Source organism: Lissotriton vulgaris, chromosome 8 (assembly GCF_964263255.1).
Source record: "Lissotriton vulgaris chromosome 8, aLisVul1.2, whole genome shotgun sequence".
In the NCBI taxonomy this organism is placed as follows: Eukaryota; Metazoa; Chordata; class Amphibia; order Caudata; family Salamandridae; genus Lissotriton; species Lissotriton vulgaris.
Genome location: NC_141696.1, coordinates 685,517,074 through 685,537,491, shown reverse-complemented (window position 1 = coordinate 685,537,491; position 20,418 = coordinate 685,517,074). Strand labels below are relative to the sequence as shown.

Here is a 20,418-nt window from a genome sequence, read left to right as displayed (position 1 = left end):
AAGAAATATGCTGGCAGGCGACCAGTGAAGAGAGTTCGAAGTGATCCAAGCCTGGATCTCGAAGATGGATGACACCTGAAAGCAGAGGGGACCAAGTTCGTGACTACTAGCCAGTAGTCAGGTGGCACCAGGAGGGCACCGGATGGTAGTCACCTCGGCTAGGTAAATGTAAATGTAGGTGTATTTATATAGCGCAACCTGTCACCCAAAGGGCATCCTGGCACTTGCATAGGGAACCCGTCCTGGTATTCCCCATTGAGAGTCCCCGGCAGGGTGTCCACAGGGTGAAAGCCAGGCATCCCGCTGCGAGGGGCCGTCGTGGAGATTAAGCAAGCTATTGCCCAGAGTTGCAGAGTGAGACTCCGTGAGTTGAGTAGGCACCGGAGCGAGAATTGTCGAGGCCATGGAATTTTGAGCCCGAGACCCGCCGAGGCGGGGAATCGAACCCTGGTCCACGGTCGATCCCAGCTTCCGGGTCTGCCGCCTCTAACCACTGAGCCACACTTCTCTGCACTTCTCTTCTCTGCAGATCTCACGGACCAGGAGGCGTTGTCGGCGACCAGGATAGAGGAGCGAGCTGTCCCAGGATGGATGAAGCTGTCGGCGTCGCTGGACCCAGGATTGGGCAACAAAGCCTTGGCAAATTCAAGCCCACGCGGTGGACCTAAAATGGCGTCTGGAGTGGACCAGGAGGGTCCGGGGTGCTCCTCTCTTGGAAGGGAGCAAGGGCCAGTCTGGAGCAACCAGACCAGCAGCAGTGATGTCGTCGGGCGTCGTTAAGAAGGCCACAAGCCAGCGGGCTAGTAGCCAAACAACGCGGTGAGCAGCAAAAAGCAGAAGGGCCCCACGCAGATCGTGGAGATGCTGGGAGGCTGCACTTCGGTGCTGGAGCTGCTCAGGGTCGGGGCTTCTCGGACCCCAAAGCACTCACCAGAGGGACGCTCGGCGGGCTTGCTGTAAAGAAGTCGTGCAGTCTTGGCGATAGCCGGTCCCTCGAGGTCTCGTCGCACTCACGGTTCTCAGCTTGGCTGTAGAGGTGAGTAGAGGTCGGAGGTGCCAGGGAAGCCGGGTCTCGTCGACCTGTGTCGTCGGATTCCTGAGGAAGGACTTGCAGCAGACCGCATTGTTCTTTGATGGTGCCTGCGGATGCAGGGTGACTACTCCTTAGTCACAAGGGAGAATCTTGAAGAAGAAACCTTGAAGTCCTTTCGCAGAAAGTCGTGTCTTGATTCCAAAGATGATCTAATTTGAACAGGGGGCCCGCTTCTATCTTTATACTAGGAAAAGGGGCTGACCCGGTGACTAGGTCCTGCCTATGGGTGGGACTAGGAGGGGGGTGGTTACACCCCTCTCCCATGCCGGACTTCCCCCAGGCCAGGGGCTGGTGTGCCCCTGGAACTGGTTCTGACCGGCCTATGCGTAGTGAGCACCGGGGTGCCACTCAGCAGTCACCTTCCTGTAAAGCCCTGCCTACCCAGGATACACAAAACCATGTCTGGGATGGTGCTAGCACCGCCCCTGACAGGAAACCCTTTGTCCAAGCTCTCCTCGCTGGAAGGACTCCCAGCAGCAGGCGGTCAGACTCGTGTCTGTGGTGGCAGCATCCATTTTGTGGAGCTGAGGCTTCGCTTAACTTTAACCGGGGTTCACAGTCACATACATGTCGTGTCCCTCTAGAAGGGTGGAATGCTAACCCCGTCGCCAGAATTGGCGAGGGGTTAGTATTCCAATTCGTATGACACCTTACTCGACATGTTTTGATAAAGCAATACCAAAGATAGCATTTAACCGCGAGGATTATAATGCACTTAAGAGTATATGGTATGCGTTATCCTGGAACAGCTATTAGGACTTGGTTCCGCAAGCTGCAAACGGGCTCAGCTCATGCCAGAGCACCATTTCACACGATTCCAAGCACTCTGCCTTCAGGATTGTCAAGGCCTGCCATAGGAGTGACTGATAGGAATCTGTGTGTCCATTTTTAGGGTTAGATATAGGTATACCATATCTACAGCAAAGGGTGATTACACAACTTTGCCCCAGCTGTCATGCAGCCAGTTGTGTCAGATTTAGGAGGCCAGCCAGGGGTGGCATAATACATGCTTCAGCCCCTGGTAGGCCCTGGGTACACCTATGCCCTGAGTTACAGGGTCTGATAAGGTGGCCCAGTACCAATTGGAAATGTACCAAAGGTACATGGAATCCATTTTAGAGAGAGCAGTAGGCCTGGGGTCCTGATTGGCAGGGTCCCAGGTCGACTATGTCAAAAACCAGCTAAAATACAGGGCAAAAAAAAATTGGGGGCAACCATAGTCAGGAGGTACCTTCCTACACGCTCTATAAATAAGTTAAAATAAATAAATAAATGTCAATGTGAAGAACACCAGGCTCAACTAGGCGGGCTAGCCCCAGCACAGGTAAGTCCCCAGTCACATATACCCCTCCCCCCACCATACATGCTACATCTACTGAGATGAAGCCCCTTCGCCCCACATGGCAATAAAGATCAAGGCTCATGGTTTTCTGGCCACTAGCGTGGAACTAAGGTCGTCCCAAGGGCCTTACAAGCCTGGCACACTATACATTCAGTCCACAGATCACCTCAGGGTGGTACCATCTTTTCCGGTGACTCAGCTCCCCCGGTCTCCGGGATCACCGGTGGTATGAGAATCATGTCCTGCACTATAGCTTGCAATGTGTCCGGGACCAGGACATCTTCAGGACCATGTGGATTCGGGGCCCCCGAGCCATCCGCTGCAGTCGATGGTGCCAGAAGCATAGCCCCATCTTCTTCTACCGTGACTCTAGGCTCCTCAATGACGGCAGTCTCAGAGCGGCCTCTCCTTCTGCTGTGACATTTCCGCGGAGGCCGGGTCCCCCACTTCTTACGGGGGCCACCGGGTTCACCCCGCGGAAGGTCATCCCCTCTGATCTCCAGCCACTCCCAGACCTCCTCCGGGGAGTCGAAGAAGTGCGCCTTCCCTTGTGAGAGTACCTTGAGTTTAGCTGGGTATAGCAGCATGTACTGCAGCTGCATCTCCCAGAGCTTTTTTTTTACCCCCAGGAAGGACTTCCGTTGCTCCTGGACTTGCTGAGTATAATCCGGATAGATGGAGATCCGACTGTTGTCGATGGTAAGATTCGCTGTTTCCCTCGCCGCCCGCAGGATGCAGTCCCTGTCGGGATAGTTCAGTATTTTGGCGATCAGTGCTCGTGGAGGAGCTCCAGGGCGCGGCGGTGGGACCAGAGCCCGTGGGCTCTTTCGATTACGAAGACGTCCGACAGGCCCGTGGACACAGCTGCGTTCAGATCCAATTTTCCAGGAAGCGCTCAGCATTGCCTGCCTCTGTCTGTTCCGGCACAATCAGGACCCTTATGTTGCTACGACGCGCCCTCCCTTCTGCATCCTCGGCTCTCCGCTCCAAGGCACTTGTCGTGGCTGTGAGGTGCGTGACCGTCTTCTTGAGGGAGGCCACCTCACCTTGTAACTGTTCAATATTGCCCTCGGCGTCAGAGACCTTGTCCGCGACCTTCCGGAGATCCGTCCTCAACAGATTGACGTCTATCAAGACCGTCTTGATATGTCGCTCCAGCGCAGTGTGGGGGCCTTGTATCGCCTTCAACAGTTCCGCCCGAAAGGGTTCGCCGGGGGCCTCCGCCCCGTCCTCCTGGCCCGACTGGCGTGTGATCCTCTGGGACGGCAGTCTCTGGATAGTGTATTGAGTGATCGTGTTAGGCTGCGTAGAGCGAGACATCTTGTCTTTGCGCATTGCCAAGTCCCCCGGCAGCCAGGGCAGCTCACCAGTAGGATAACAAGACCCGGTCCCGTGGCGCCTATGCATGCACCCCCCGGGTCGTGGTGCCAGGGCACGAATGTGCTCCACTTCCCCGACGTGTCGCCGACTCTCGCCCCCACCGTCAAGTTCCACGGGCGGCGGGATCCGGGCAGGAGCCTCCAAGGGTCTTCCGTCTATCTCTGGGACGGTGTCGAATATCGGGTTCCAGCGCCGCCCGGCAACTCCTGTCTCAGCGCCCCAGAGTCAGAGGAGGAAGGAGAGCTCAAGGGTGGAGGGGGCTCAGGCCACTCCCCAGGTCGCAGAGATAGTGGATTCTTCTCGCAGCAGGGCCTTCCCGGAGTATAGGGTCCTGAAGTGGCATCACCAGAGGTACTCTTCGGCCCTCCTCCCCTTCAGCGTGCCCGGAGGGGGTTACAGCAGCTCGATAGTCCAGGGTCTCTTTCGCCTAGCCCCAGATCCTACTTGCAGGAGCTTGCACTTCCCCCGTCAGCTCCAAGACCAGCCAGCATCCAGGGCCCCTCAAGATCCGCTCGATTTAGGGTCCGATCAGGATAAGTTGAGCCAGTCCGCTGCCAACCGCCGGTGGCAGTCTATGTGGGCGATTTCCAGGGCCCCACCTAGCCAGGGATGGTCCCACAGGGGTGAGTCCAGACCTCCAGCGGTGGCCCTGGGGGCTCCCATCTCCACCTGGCCGCCAAAACCCCGTGTCCAGCTCGGGGCTGCCCTCCGCAAGGTCCGCTCCCGGCAAGCATAGGCCGTGGTCCGATCCCTCGCGCCGCCGGAGGCCTTCGCCGATTCCTCCGTCCGGGGACCGTTCACTATGTGCAGTCCCTCACCGCGGGACCTCCCTGGGTAGCGATGACAAAGCAGTCCCCGTTAGCACTGGGGAAGATCCAGGAGGAAGGGAACAGCCGTCCCAGGTGCTCCAGCCGCCGCCGGAACTGTCGCAGCCAGCCCCCCTCCGTCTCCCGCTCACCGCCTCTTATCCAAGCGGGGACCAGTATGAAGTCTTCCATGCCGGTACCCCCGCGGGGCACCGGGAGGTCTGCAGAGCGGAGTTCCGCTCAGGGTCGCAGCCCGACCAGGCCTCAAGCCCCGGTCTTGCGTAGGCGGCAGGCCGAGGCGATGCCGTCCGGGTTTTGTAGAAGGACGTTGCTGTTGTCGCCGGAGGTTTCCGCCCTGTCAAGGGAACCCGCAGTAAGAGGGGATCTTGCGACCCACACCTCAGCCCTCTAGCAGCCCGATCAGGATAGTTTTAGAGGATTTCTGGGTCCGATGGACGGGAGCTGGCCGAGCTCACGTCCGGTCGGCCATGTTGCTTGGCCACGCCTCCCGATGCAAAAATCATGAGAAATTTGCACAAGAGGAACGTAGATTACACTGTTGAAGAGTCATGGTTGTCAAAACGCTCTGTTTGCAAAAAGTAAGCAGAAGCGTGACCTTGGCCTTGCGTGGTTGGCAGAGCATGTTCAATTCTGAAATAATAATAAGGAAGGCCAAATTTAAAATGGCAGCATGTCGACATGAAGAAATACCGGGTGGCTCCCAGTAGGAACGTGTGTCAAACGTGTCTCTGTGCAGCTGAAGAAAAGAAGGACATCGAAAGACGATGATGGCAGAAACAGACTGCAAGAGGAAGGTAAGAGCACGAGGGCTCTGGGGGCTCACGAGGCATTTTTGAAAGTGTGGAGGTTGACAGTTAAACCGCCAATAAAAGCGAACACACGGAGGCAAGTAAAAAATGTAAAGATAAATGGATTACATACTGAGAGTGTCCAAAGCACATGTGAAAATCCCCATAGTTGTTCCTATAAGATGTGCAACTTGTATTTATCGGAAGAAAACCACCTTAAATAGAGTAATGTGTAGATCCTTGCTGCTCTTCTTAAATGCATGGCAATATAAAGTTAAGATGAAAAAAAACGAGGCTTTCATACTGAACTCGAGGTAAATGATGAAACAGCAGGCAGGAAACAAGTAGAGAAAAATGAACTTTGCCATACAAAACTGTTTAAAAAAAAAAAATTTGAAGTAATCAGGTGATCTTAACAGGTAAGAATAAATTCATTTGGGTATTTTTTCAATTAAGCAGTCTGGAATTGTCAGTTGCTGTGGAAGGTTACACAAAAAGGGCATTCATATCATGAAAGTAGAACAAAGCAGGAATATAGAAGGCAACCATGAGGCAAAACAGCAGGAAGGTAAGTTGCTGATGTAAACTGCGCTTAGAATAAACGCGCTCCGAAGATATCAGGAAGGAAATAGGTGTTGTTCTTAGGCAGGAAATCAGGAACTGATAAGGTAAAGTTGTAGCAGGGACTAGCACTGTTTAAGGAAGAGGGCGGCCAGTGGATTGGTCACTGGCGGGGCTAGCCAGTATGCTTGACAAAGAAGTTGAAGTTCATTACCTTGTGGTTGCTTGAAATTAAAAGTCCTTGTAGGTAGCAGGCTGAAGTAGATGACTGAAGGTCAGTTTCAGGAGGAGGCCCAAAGTGTCGCCAAAATAAGGTGTGGTGAAGGATGATCAGGAATCCAAGTAGTTGATGAAGAATATTAATAGTAAAGGAAATAATAACCACACCAGGAGCAGGATGGTACTAGCTCAGCCCTAACTCTCAACTGAAATCCTAGAGCTCTGTAGCATTCTAATACATCATCATGAGGTCAACATTCTACAGGGCTGGGCAGGAGACTATGGGCAAGGAAGATGAAGTGCAGTCACTACACATGGCTTAAACAAAATTTACAAAGCTAAATATTAAAGTTTTTTTAGATTGCTGAATGCTCTGCAGCTACCCCAAAAATATATATATATTTTGAAAAACATGATAAAAAGTCAACGTCAGCCCTACTGGCTTTCTCAATTGTATTTTTAATGCCATTGATCTGATGCAAAACATTAAGGAGTATGTGCAAAAAACGTTGTCATTTTCCCATTACACAGCTAGTTTATAATTCATTGCAAGACAAAGGGGGTCTGATAAAATACAAGCCCATATGACATTTGTTTTTCAGTATAGATTAATACATGTTTCCTTTGTGTTTCATAGATCATGATTCCACACGAGAATAGGACCAGCGAGACGATGTATAACAAAATGAATATATCCGAGCTGAGCAGCATGGTCCCAGAGGTGAGGTTTATAATATAAAATCCATCATACAGCGTCTAAGGATTTGCAATACAGAACACTAGAACCTGGAAATATGTCTGTAGTCTAATAATATGTAAACGAAACAACCTGTATGTCAACATTTTCTTTCAAAAACATAGAGCAAAAAATATTAATATTAAACATATCCATTAAATAGCTGCAAGATACGTGACATGTGGTTCTGCTCTCGGAGGCACATTTTGCATGTTATTGCAGTAGTGCATAAAATAAGCAGGAATTTCTGCTCTCGTCTACTCGTCTGTTATTTTATTCAGTTATGATACATATGATTGAATGGCCAGTATAAGATTCATTTTTGGTACGTGAAGAATGTGTCTACTTTAGAACTGTTGGCAGAACTACAATCATAATATGCAAATGGCTATTGTCCATGTTAAAGAATAATGCATATTGCTGTTTGATACATGTCAATAATCTTAGGTTTAAACTGTTTTATGTGTGTTATGTATATGTGGCTTAATTCCATATGTTATATGAAGCAACTTCACTAATAAACACACATTCATACATTTATTTCTACAGAGCTTAGGCCGAATACCAGTTTTCACTATAGTAATGCGAAATAGAAACAAGAAAAAACACTGTTAACTACATCACAGATTGTAACAGTTACTATCCACAGGCAAACAACTCTCCTAAAAAATCTGGACTCTTCAGTGCGACTTTACCTGTGCGCATAAAACTTAGCTCTTGCAGCCTGGGTTTGGTAAAATAATTTTTTTTAATACAAACAGACATGAATAAATGTCATGGCATAATCCATATTTGCAGATGCATAGAGTGCAATATGGTATTTGTCAGTGGCGTCACTAGGGTTGGTGTCACCCGGTGCCGGTAACTCATGGTGTCACCCCCTCACGACTGTACCTATGGAAGGTAAGTTCTATTCTTAGGCATTGGCTCCCCTTTCCTATCGATACAGTGGCGAACCAGAGCACAAGCAGCTGTTGTTCGCAGCAATTGTGTTTTTTTCAGCAAATGTTTGATGCAAATGTGTCTTTGCATCAAAAATATACCTGATGGTACATTTTGCACTAATAAATTTCATATGCATAATTACGTCGAATTTTCTAAGATATTGCAGAATTTCGCACACCCTTAGTAAAGAGTTTAGGGTCCCCAGGGGTCCGTCATCCGGGCCCTTTTCTCCACAAAAGACCTGAGTGCCCCCTGTCTTTGCACACAGGCTTCCTGTCCCAGCAGCCCCTCCCTCTGCCCTGGACTTGCGGGGGGCGAATCCCCTCTGCTCAGCACCATCAGCTCAAATGGCCCCTCTGCACAAGCCGGGCTTAGCTCGCAGATGCACATCTCTATGCTCCGGACCTGCAGAGGTCAAAGGTTTCCAGCTTCTGAGCCCTGGGTGGTCCGGGCCAACGGGCCACAGAGGTCTAGTTCCAGACCCCCGCTAAGGGCCCTACAGCCCCGGACAGCACTCCCTCCATCCAGGGTCTCTCACGGGCTTTATTTTCAGGGTAGCACAAAGTATGCAAATATAATTGTATAGCAGGGGGTACATAATCAGTAATATGGCGCCTCAAATAAATTGCGATTCAATTACAGGTGGCTACAGCAATGACAGCACAGAATAGCCAGCATGGTCCACCAAACGAGAGAAGTAACCAACAATTTCATTAAAGCACTTGTGTATGTCCCAGCCACTAATCATACATAAAAGACAGCCCTTGAATTCACTCACACAACAGGATGAAGAGTCTATAAGCCCAACCAAAACACTCACAAGTACTCGAAGGCAGCAACAGCTAAAATTATGAAACGCACCATAAACAAGATGAATAATGTGACATTTGCTGGTAAGGGAGATGCAGGGGAAATGAGCATTCACGTACCACAGACACGACCCACAAGAAGGAAGCATCCCTGGGACCCTGCAAACCACCCACACTGGAAGGGTGGTTTGCCACAATGACGTGTCCCTCTGTAGTGCCAGGATGAGCCAGAGTCTGTGGTTCAGGAGGGAGGTCTCGCTGCCTGCCTCAGTGACTGTCGTAGTGCCAGACTGTCCTGTATTGCCAGCAGGTGCCTCGTGCTTCCGCCCCCCCTCCACACACACACACACACACACGCAAACACACAGACATTAGGGACCCGCCACCCAAAATACTTCTCTATCCACTCATGGAAGCTGTGGTCTGAACAGCTCCAGAAAATGTGTAAGCACTCATTGTTGTCACGTCGGCAAGGAACAGGCATAGGAGGCTGGAAAAGCGGAGAGCAGGGCAGGAGGAGGCAGGCATGCCGAGGACAGCAGAGGACAGCCACTTGCTAGCAGCGGGAGCCCTCAGCGAGGGCGAGCAAGAGTGAGGCGTAAGGAGGAAGCTGGGTAGGGCAGTCAGCGGGGGTCAGTGACCAGGTCACGAGTCTCCCCTACCTTAAGCCCACCCTAGCCCAACACAGTCCAATCTGCTCCCGTACTCTCCCTCGACTAGACAATCTGATTGATCCGGCAGCTCCGAGGCCGTAACTGCAATCTGTGAGTGTGTCTGCTGCTAGTCAGCAGCTGCCAAGAGTGGCGCCAGGTGGACTGCGGAGGCAGCCCGATCTAGCCTCGGGTGCAGCCTGCAGTTCACTTGGAGGCCCCACTCACCACTGCCCCAATCCTGCATTTGAACATCACCGCTCCCCACAGCTCTCACCAGTAGAGTCCAATGCAGCAAAATGTAACCCTGGGCTCGCAACTCGAGAACCTCTAGGGACCACTAGAGGGGCTTAAGTGGGCTAAAGGGAGGGCTACTCCGACACAGCCACAAATACGCCACCAACTTCTCCCCCAACTATTTACAAGGCACAGGGTACCCACACATTCGACAACCGCATTACTTCTGTGCCCTACTGCCCTTACAACAAGCTCCTACAGGGCAAAGTTGAGCCTGAAACCCGGCGGATCGGTGGAGCAGAAGACTCAGTTTACACAGTGTCACTCCGTCCCTCCCCCAATGCATGGGGGTGTAACACGCTCACCCGAGCGCTATACAAATAACCCGGGCCCTGCGATGTTGTGCTTGTTTATTTTATTTTATTTATAAAGTTTTATATAGCGCGAACAAGATCCCGAAGGATATCAGAGCGCTTTACAAACGGATGGAAGGAAGGACAAAATGCAATATCGACATCAAGTAAGAATAACAACAATAATAATCGCATAGTTACAAGACAAATGAATCAAGGAGAGTAATACAGTGAACAGGTATATAGTGGGCTACGAAGAGCGGTAGAGAAGAGCAGCATCAAAATGATGGTAACATGGTTGTAGGATCAATGACTGCTGTGTATTATCAATGCAACACTGTTCTACAACTCCCCGCCACAGTATTATATGAAACGTTGGTCTCTGGCAGAATGTTTACTTGCTCACTATTTATGTGGACATGATTTCTTTTGTTGATGTTGTTCAAATAAAGCACAATATACCTGGTGGCTGCTTTCAAATACAACTGTACTGCAAATAATAAAAAGAAAAGGATGAGCATTAACTGTACTGCTGACAACCCAGGTGCTATGGGCAAAACGAAGTAATCCTCAGGCATACCCAGGTTCAGGGACACTAGCCTTTTGGAACTTCCTTCCTTGAAAAGAAGTACAAAATGCGTGCCAGGCATAGGGAGATCCCATATCATGTTAATCAAACAGACCTTCACACAACATTTTCATTAACAATGAAACTAGTAATAGTAATAATAATATAATGATGATAATAACAAAAACAATAAAAACAATAATAAACAACAAAACAACAACTATAATTATTATAATAATAATCATGAGAGTATGAATACTTTCGAGTGGCTCTTAGATCCTACATAATGTCCATTTTTATCTGAATTAATCTGCAAGCAATTTCACTCCATCCTAAACTGTAATTGGAACCAAGTAATTTACCCGAGGCTAAGGATTCAAAAAGAGGTAGATCTGTCTCCATGCCATCAGATGAAAAGCAGCAGTTCGGGTCATGTGTGGTTGCAGATACCAACTGAGCAATGCTGCTGACAGGACTGACCTCTGGCACACCCAAAATCTCATAAAATTTAATTCCGGGGCAACCATTTAGATTCGGAGGTGCTTAACAAGAGGGGCTATTGTGAAGCAGATCTTGTTTGCCATACCAATGGAAGTTAATGCATGTGATTAGGTTTTCAGTGTGTGCTACACGAGAAAATACATATTTTATAAGCTGGGCAGGCTTTCATCTGAAACATGGGAGATTTCACTATACTAATTCATCACTAATCCTTAATGAGTTCCAAAGTAGCGTGCTACTCGCCGAAACTGCACTTCGTCGTCTCGTCGTTGGTAGTAAGCGCTATATAAATGCAGTTATACTACAATATACAATACATGTCAGTCTTCTCTGTTGTTTATAACAATCTGCGGTTCTCTTTGCCATAAAGGGTTATTCGTCCCGCTCCTTTCAGACGCATCTACAGACTTTTCCCTGCCTGAAACTACCGGCAATAAAACAAACGCTGGTATTTCTGAAATCTTTAACCCACTGAGTTCCCAACATCTGCGCACATTAGGTAATACATGTTTTCCTCAGATACGGTTTGCACTGGTTCAGCTGGGCTTCGAGGCCCGACCGTGCAGTTACAGTATAATACCCTTACCCTGGCTGGGCTCCTGGCGCCGCCGTTCAGAGGACCTGCTGCTCGGCACTTGCTCACGTCCTGGTGTGGGTATTCACGGGACCTACCCCATCATTTCCTAGCGCGGGCACTCAGAGCCACAGCACATCAATGCACAGCAGAGCAGAGAGGAGTGAGTCCCGTTTCCAGGCAGGCTGGAGCAGACACACGGTGGGAGTGGAATTCACACCGAGCAGCATGACCTGAGTCAGGCAGAGGCCTACCCCCGGGGCCCGCCACTTCTGACTGACCTGAGGTCACATCCCCCCACCACGCGCCACAGAGCCTGCTGAGGGCAGGCCCCGCCCGAGTCTCCAGGCAGCAGAGGGCATATTGTAAGATTGTAGCATGACACGGAGAGATTTTTAACCGTTACTGAGCCACGCTGGCAAGTGAAGTCTGCCGGCACACGCACAGGTGTCAGATGTGCATGAAATGCGTTAGCATCACTCCCTAACTTGGCATGCCTGCACGGTGTCACCCCATGTGACGGTGTCACCCGGTGCGGTCCGCACCCCCCGCACCCCCCTAGTGACGCCACTGGTATTTGTTACTAGTGTTAAGGGAAGTGAGAAGCATCATGACCCTCTTGAAGTAACGCCTCTCATAAGTCTTGGCCCATCCCCACTCTTAGCAATGGTTATAAATGCCATATTACACTCTGCACATCTTCATATTTATGCCATGCCAGTGAAAATAAATGCACAGTGGCGTCACTAGGGGGGTGCGGGGGGTGCGGACCGCACCGGGTGACACCGTCACATGGGGTGACACCGTGCAGGCATGCCAAGTTAGGGAGTGATGCTAACGCATTTCATGCACATCTGACACCTGTGCGTGTGCCGGCAGACTTCACTTGCCAGCGTGGCTCAGTAACGGTTAAAAATCTCTCCGTGTCATGCTACAATCTTACAATATGCCCTCTGCTGCCTGGAGACTCGGGCGGGGCCTGCCCTCAGCAGGCTCTGTGGCGCGTGGTGGGGGGATGTGACCTCAGGTCAGTCAGAAGTGGCGGGCCCCGGGGGTAGGCCTCTGCCTGACTCAGGTCATGCTGCTCGGTGTGAATTCCACTCCCACCGTGTGTCTGCTCCAGCCTGCCTGGAAACGGGACTCACTCCTCTCTGCTCTGCTGTGCATTGATGTGCTGTGGCTCTGAGTGCCCGCGCTAGGAAATGATGGGGTAGGTCCCGTGAATACCCACACCAGGACGTGAGCAAGTGCCGAGCAGCAGGTCCTCTGAACGGCGGCGCCAGGAGCCCAGCCAGGGTAAGGGTATTATACTGTAACTGCACGGTCGGGCCTCGAAGCCCAGCTGAACCAGTGCAAACCGTATCTGAGGAAAACATGTATTACCTAATGTGCGCAGATGTTGGGAACTCAGTGGGTTAAAGATTTCAGAAATACCAGCGTTTGTTTTATTGCCGGTAGTTTCAGGCAGGGAAAAGTCTGTAGATGCGTCTGAAAGGAGCGGGACGAATAACCCTTTATGGCAAAGAGAACCGCAGATTGTTATAAACAACAGAGAAGACTGACATGTATTGTATATTGTAGTATAACTGCATTTATATAGCGCTTACTACCAACGACGAGACGACGAAGTGCAGTTTCGGCGAGTAGCACGCTACTTTGGAACTCATTAAGGATTAGTGATGAATTAGTATAGTAAAATCTCCCATGTTTCAGATGAAAGCCTGCCCAGCTTATAAAATATGTATTTTCTCGTGTAGCACACACTGAAAACCTAATCACATGCATTAACTTCCATTGGTATGGCAAACAAGATCTGCTTCACAATAGCCCCTCTTGTTAAGCACCTCCGAATCTAAATGGTTGCCCCGGAATTAAATTTTATGAGATTTTGGGTGTGCCAGAGGTCAGTCCTGTCAGCAGCATTGCTCAGTTGGTATCTGCAACCACACATGACCCGAACTGCTGCTTTTCATCTGATGGCATGGAGACAGATCTACCTCTTTTTGAATCCTTAGCCTCGGGTAAATTACTTGGTTCCAATTACAGTTTAGGATGGAGTGAAATTGCTTGCAGATTAATTCAGATAAAAATGGACATTATGTAGGATCTAAGAGCCACTCGAAAGTATTCATACTCTCATGATTATTATTATAATAATTATAGTTGTTGTTTTGTTGTTTATTATTGTTTTTATTGTTTTTGTTATTATCATCATTATATTATTATTACTATTACTAGTTTCATTGTTAATGAAAATGTTGTGTGAAGGTCTGTTTGATTAACATGATATGGGATCTCCCTATGCCTGGCACGCATTTTGTACTTCTTTTCAAGGAAGGAAGTTCCAAAAGGCTAGTGTCCCTGAACCTGGGTATGCCTGAGGATTACTTCGTTTTGCCCATAGCACCTGGGTTGTCAGCAGTACAGTTAATGCTCATCCTTTTCTTTTTATTATTTGCAGTACAGTTGTATTTGAAAGCAGCCACCAGGTATATTGTGCTTTATTTGAACAACATCAACAAAAGAAATCATGTCCACATAAATAGTGAGCAAGTAAACATTCTGCCAGAGACCAACGTTTCATATAATACTGTGGCGGGGAGTTGTAGAACAGTGTTGCATTGATAATACACAGCAGTCATTGATCCTACAACCATGTTACCATCATTTTGATGCTGCTCTTCTCTACCGCTCTTCGTAGCCCACTATATACCTGTTCACTGTATTACTCTCCTTGATTCATTTGTCTTGTAACTATGCGATTATTATTGTTGTTATTCTTACTTGATGTCGATATTGCATTTTGTCCTTCCTTCCATCCGTTTGTAAAGCGCTCTGATATCCTTCGGGATCTTGTTCGCGCTATATAAAACTTTATAAATAAAATAAAATAAACGAGCACAACATCGCAGGGCCCGGGTTATTTGTATAGCGCTCGGGTGAGCGTGTTACACCCCCATGCATTGGGGGAGGGACGGAGTGACACTGTGTAAACTGAGTCTTCTGCTCCACCGATCCGCCGGGTTTCAGGCTCAACTTTGCCCTGTAGGAGCTTGTTGTAAGGGCAGTAGGGCACAGAAGTAATGCGGTTGTCGAATGTGTGGGTACCCTGTGCCTTGTAAATAGTTGGGGGAGAAGTTGGTGGCGTATTTGTGGCTGTGTCGGAGTAGCCCTCCCTTTAGCCCACTTAAGCCCCTCTAGTGGTCCCTAGAGGTTCTCGAGTTGCGAGCCCAGGGTTACATTTTGCTGCATTGGACTCTACTGGTGAGAGCTGTGGGGAGCGGTGATGTTCAAATGCAGGATTGGGGCAGTGGTGAGTGGGGCCTCCAAGTGAACTGCAGGCTGCACCCGAGGCTAGATCGGGCTGCCTCCGCAGTCCACCTGGCGCCACTCTTGGCAGCTGCTGACTAGCAGCAGACACACTCACAGATTGCAGTTACGGCCTCGGAGCTGCCGGATCAATCAGATTGTCTAGTCGAGGGAGAGTACGGGAGCAGATTGGACTGTGTTGGGCTAGGGTGGGCTTAAGGTAGGGGAGACTCGTGACCTGGTCACTGACCCCCGCTGACTGCCCTACCCAGCTTCCTCCTTACGCCTCACTCTTGCTCGCCCTCGCTGAGGGCTCCCGCTGCTAGCAAGTGGCTGTCCTCTGCTGTCCTCGGCATGCCTGCCTCCTCCTGCCCTGCTCTCCGCTTTTCCAGCCTCCTATGCCTGTTCCTTGCCGACGTGACAACAATGAGTGCTTACACATTTTCTGGAGCTGTTCAGACCACAGCTTCCATGAGTGGATAGAGAAGTATTTTGGGTGGCGGGTCCCTAATGTCTGTGTGTTTGCGTGTGTGTGTGTGTGTGTGTGGAGGGGGGGGCGGAAGCACGAGGCACCTGCTGGCAATACAGGACAGTCTGGCACTACGACAGTCACTGAGGCAGGCAGCGAGACCTCCCTCCTGAACCACAGACTCTGGCTCATCCTGGCACTACAGAGGGACACGTCATTGTGGCAAACCACCCTTCCAGTGTGGGTGGTTTGCAGGGTCCCAGGGATGCTTCCTTCTTGTGGGTCGTGTCTGTGGTACGTGAATGCTCATTTCCCCTGCATCTCCCTTACCAGCAAATGTCACATTATTCATCTTGTTTATGGTGCGTTTCATAATTTTAGCTGTTGCTGCCTTCGAGTACTTGTGAGTGTTTTGGTTGGGCTTATAGACTCTTCATCCTGTTGTGTGAGTGAATTCAAGGGCTGTCTTTTATGTATGATTAGTGGCTGGGACATACACAAGTGCTTTAATGAAATTGTTGGTTACTTCTCTCGTTTGGTGGACCATGCTGGCTATTCTGTGCTGTCATTGCTGTAGCCACCTGTAATTGAATCGCAATTTATTTGAGGCGCCATATTACTGATTATGTACCCCCTGCTATACAATTATATTTGCATACTTTGTGCTACCCTGAAAATAAAGCCCGTGAGAGACCCTGGATGGAGGGAGTGCTGTCCGGGGCTGTAGGGCCCTTAGCGGGGGTCTGGAACTAGACCTCTGTGGCCCGTTGGCCCGGACCACCCAGGGCTCAGAAGCTGGAAACCTTTGACCTCTGCAGGTCCGGAGCATAGAGATGTGCATCTGCGAGCTAAGCCCGGCTTGTGCAGAGGGGCCATTTGAGCTGATGGTGCTGAGCAGAGGGGATTCGCCCCCCGCAAGTCCAGGGCAGAGGGAGGGGCTGCTGGGACAGGAAGCCTGTGTGCAAAGACAGGGGGCACTCAGGTCTTTTGTGGAGAAAAGGGCCCGGATGACGGACCCCTGGGGACCCTAAACTCTTTACTAAGGGTGTGCGAAATTCTGCAATATCTTAGAAAATTCGACGTAATTATGCATATGAAATTTATTAGTGCAAAATGTACCATCAGGTATATTTTTGATGCAAAGACACATTTGCATCAAACATTTGCTGAAAAAAACACAATTGCTGCGAACAACAGCTGCTTGTGCTCTGGTTCGCCACTGTATCGATAGGAAAGGGGAGCCAATGCCTAAGAATAGAACTTACCTTCCATAGGTACAGTCGTGAGGGGGTGACACCATGAGTTACCGGCACCGGGTGACACCAACCCTAGTGACGCCACTGTAAATGCAGCCAAACAAAACATGCTATATGGATCAGGTATAACCATAACGTTTTTTTCACTCAATAATTATTGAGGTGCTAAGTTCAGTTCCTTATTTTTTCCGCAGTACATAGCAAGGACACAATGCCTATTGTCTAACAGATTCCATTCGAGAATCGAGAAACAGGAAAACAACGGGGTCCAGACACAAAGCTTGGTTATTGTGCTACTCACTGCACAGATTTAACCCCTTTTGCTCTGGACGTGTTTACATATTTTTGGTTATACCCCCTGCACATCATGCTACCTCCCCACTCTCACCAAAGGCAATAAATACCATATTGCACTCTACGTTTATTGTCCCTCGCAGTCTCAGCAATCATGATATTAACATGTTACTCTGTGCATCCGCATATATATATTTTACATGCCAGTGAAAATTAATGTGGCTCAATAAAGTCTGTTTTTTAGAGCAAATATACTAATAAACGCTTCCTGCACATTTATAGCTTCAAAATAGTGATCAAAGTCCATGTTATTCCAACAGCACAGCATAACTAGCATAGGAAAACAACGCTTGATGACTCACAGAATGAGACATTTTGCAACATTTTGGCAGACTAAAACAGCACTGCTAATAGTGATAAGACCTATTCTTTGTGATGTTATCCCAGTGCATGGATTTATTCCCATTTATCCTTGTTCTGGTTGAATATGCATTGTAAAAATTGCTACACATAGCAAATCAACATGGCATAAACCATGTGTGCATTTGCACAGAGTATAATATGTTATTATCATTTATGCTTATGGGATCCATTACAAGTGGCTTGGTAACTACATCCCAGGAGTAACCGATATCAGGGGTATCGGTAACGCAGGGTGGACATTTACCAGAAATTACAAGTGGGATGCTCAGGGTCTGATTAGAAAAGAGAAATTACCCTGGAATTGTTGATTCTATTTCTATGATTTTTTTTTGGTACATTTTTTTTATTAAGTTTTCACAAAACATGCCCCCTGGGAGGGGGGTAAAGCAGAAAACGATTACACATTATTACACACATAGAGGGTAACATCATAATAATCTCGAGGTGCACATAGCGGTTCTCGTGTGATAGGTAGTCATAACCCCAACTGGCTGTGCTACAAGTAATGGGTCCGTTAGTAGGTTAACCTGGAGGTCTGTGTGCGTTCGGCTAGGGCCCACGTCTCCTTATCCGTGAAATTACGTGATTCTATTTCTATGATATTATGATATTTAACCTCAAACTGCTTTCAGAACGTGAAGTCTCTGGGTGAAACACCACAGATGAGCAGAAGCACTGTACATCTTGCAATCCCGATTCATCCAGGAACTCATGTTACTAGACAAATCATGAATATGGGGTCCGCAGAATGAGGCGTTAAAACTCTAACTAGCTGTATCTCAAAATCCCTATGCAGCTTTGGAAATACTGTGTAGCAATTACATTAGGTACTTTCTGACAATCTTGTCTCAAGTGTGACATTATTATTTAGCTTTTTAAATCTGTGTTATGTCCAGCCCATGCAATGGAAACTGTTATTCTGTGCCATTCACTGCCTTCATTCTATACAGCACCTCACAAGCGTCCCTCTCTTATGGTTTTTGATTTATCCTTTGATTTTGGTACTACTGATCTTACAAATCCATTCCACAGTATTTCAACCTTTGTATTTGTGCTTTGTGCCAACTATATGTTTCCATTTTCCTCTATGGTGTAAGTGAGGGTCTGTGCCTCTTCTATTTATCTTATCTCTCTGATTTGGCTTTTTCAACTGGCTGGAAGAGGCGTGTTGTAGGTGTCCCTTCCACATAGCAAATCAGGAACTAATGTATCAATGTTTTACTACCGAAATCTGGTTGCTTTTATTTTACAGACACCCCAAAGGAAGAGGCAACCTATTTGCAAAAGGGAAGGGACATCTTGGGACCTCTTCCCCTTCCTGATGCCTTTAAACTTTTATAAAAAAAAACATCACAGACATTGTGGCCTGCTGACCCCAGCAGTCACTATCTCTTTGATGGCCTACAATTGCAGTAAGTCAGAATTTGCGACCTGCCTTATTATTAATATGCATGAGGTAGTTTGGTTTCAGAATTGAATTGGAAGTTCTCTTGGCCCATCAACCTTCACCATGAAAAGACAACTAGCTTCCTTCTTATAGTTATAACTGTCCATATCCCAGCCCACTATATGAATCTTCTATTGTCATAGTTTCTGATTTCCTGCGTTATCTAAGCCATATCTCTCCCTTCCTCTTCCTATCACTTCAACTTCTGTATCCCTCAACTCATCAGAGTTGTTGCTTCTAATGTCACAACCTGTTAACAAGCTGCTATTTTATCCCTTATTGGCCCAATATGAAGAGTACTTTTATAGCGCCTAGCTACCCGGAAGCCTCGTAGCGCTTATAGAAAGAAAGTAAGGCACATACAGATTTCTAGTCCTATAAGGACAGTCCAAATAGGTGTGTTTTTAAATGCTCGCGAAAGGTCGTCCGATTGCGGTTGTCTCGCACAGCTTGCGGGAGAGAATTCCACAACTTGGCCGCAGTGAATGAAAAAGAGCGTCCTCCCCATCTAGTCTTCCTAATTTTCTTAATGGTCGCCAGGTTTAGGGTGCAGGAACGAAGGGATCTCGATGGTAGATAGGGCGTTACTAAAGAATGGACGATGGCAGGGCCCGTTTTCCACATGGCTTTATGTGCTATGCACATCGCCTTAAATTCTATCCTAGCACCCATGGGTAGCCAGTAGAGCTGGTGGAGGGCTGGTCTTGCTGATTGTCTCCTGGGGACCTGCAGAAGCATCCTTGCTCCGCTATTCTACATTCTATATACAAGAGTGTCTCAGAATGTACCCACAAGTGAGATTTGAAACGATAAAACAAAAATAGATCCAGAATATAGTTTTCTAATCCCCACTGTCAAGTCTCATGTGAAGATCGTCATACATAAAGCAGGATTTCTATCAAAATATAAAGTTGACATTCTTTTTTCTTTTTTTTTTGCAGTTTGATTGGTTGTTATACATCAAAAAAGTAGTAGATACGAATATCTATCCCGAGCTTAAGGACATCAACAATTCTGAAAATGTGATTGTTCGAGTACCTCAGTATTTCAAAGATCTATTTCGAATACTTTCATCTGAGAGGAAAAAGTATGTTATTTTGTTTTCCTTACCTGCGATTTTCTGATGCTTCTTTACTGTAAGAGAACAATTGAGAACCTTAATCACCTCTCACCACTTCAGAATACTGTTCATTTTTGTGTTAAAAAACTAGTCATCTAGAATGAATATTAGTAGAACTTACAGTACTGTAATAGGCTGAATTGTTGAATTAATTAAGTATGCAATTAACACCTAAAATGTGGATCTGTTAAACAAACATTTTGAAATACATTTACCAGAGGAAGCAAAACAACTAGAAAAATGTATTGCCATGTAATATTATACATATAATAGTTGTTTGCATGTAGATAAACCACAAACAAAGCTGCTGAGGTGGACTGGGTTAAAATGGTGGGTTGGAAATATGCGCATGGTTGCACATAACGATTGGAACAACTATTCATGAGAACTCAGAAAGGTAACTTGTGGGGTATGGACCAGTGCAGGACTTATGTCACTGTCACTGGTATTGCAATGCAAGAAAGAATCTAGTGGAAGTCCTTCTTTTTACAGGAAGGAGTTCAAACCATGCATCTTT

General features: G+C 47.9%; 1 protein-coding gene across 1 annotated transcript in view; it reads left to right on the top strand.

Annotated features, from left to right (window-relative positions):
- The window catches only part of PHEX (phosphate regulating endopeptidase X-linked), a 1,438,972-nt gene that overhangs the window by 650,570 nt on the left and 767,984 nt on the right, over positions 1 to 20,418 (top strand). The window contains exons 8-9 of the mRNA XM_086934549.1: positions 6,848 to 6,931; positions 19,723 to 19,868. Of these exons, the coding sequence (XP_086790675.1) occupies positions 6,848 to 6,931; positions 19,723 to 19,868 (230 nt within the window). The remainder of the gene's footprint in view (positions 1 to 6,847; positions 6,932 to 19,722; positions 19,869 to 20,418) is intronic.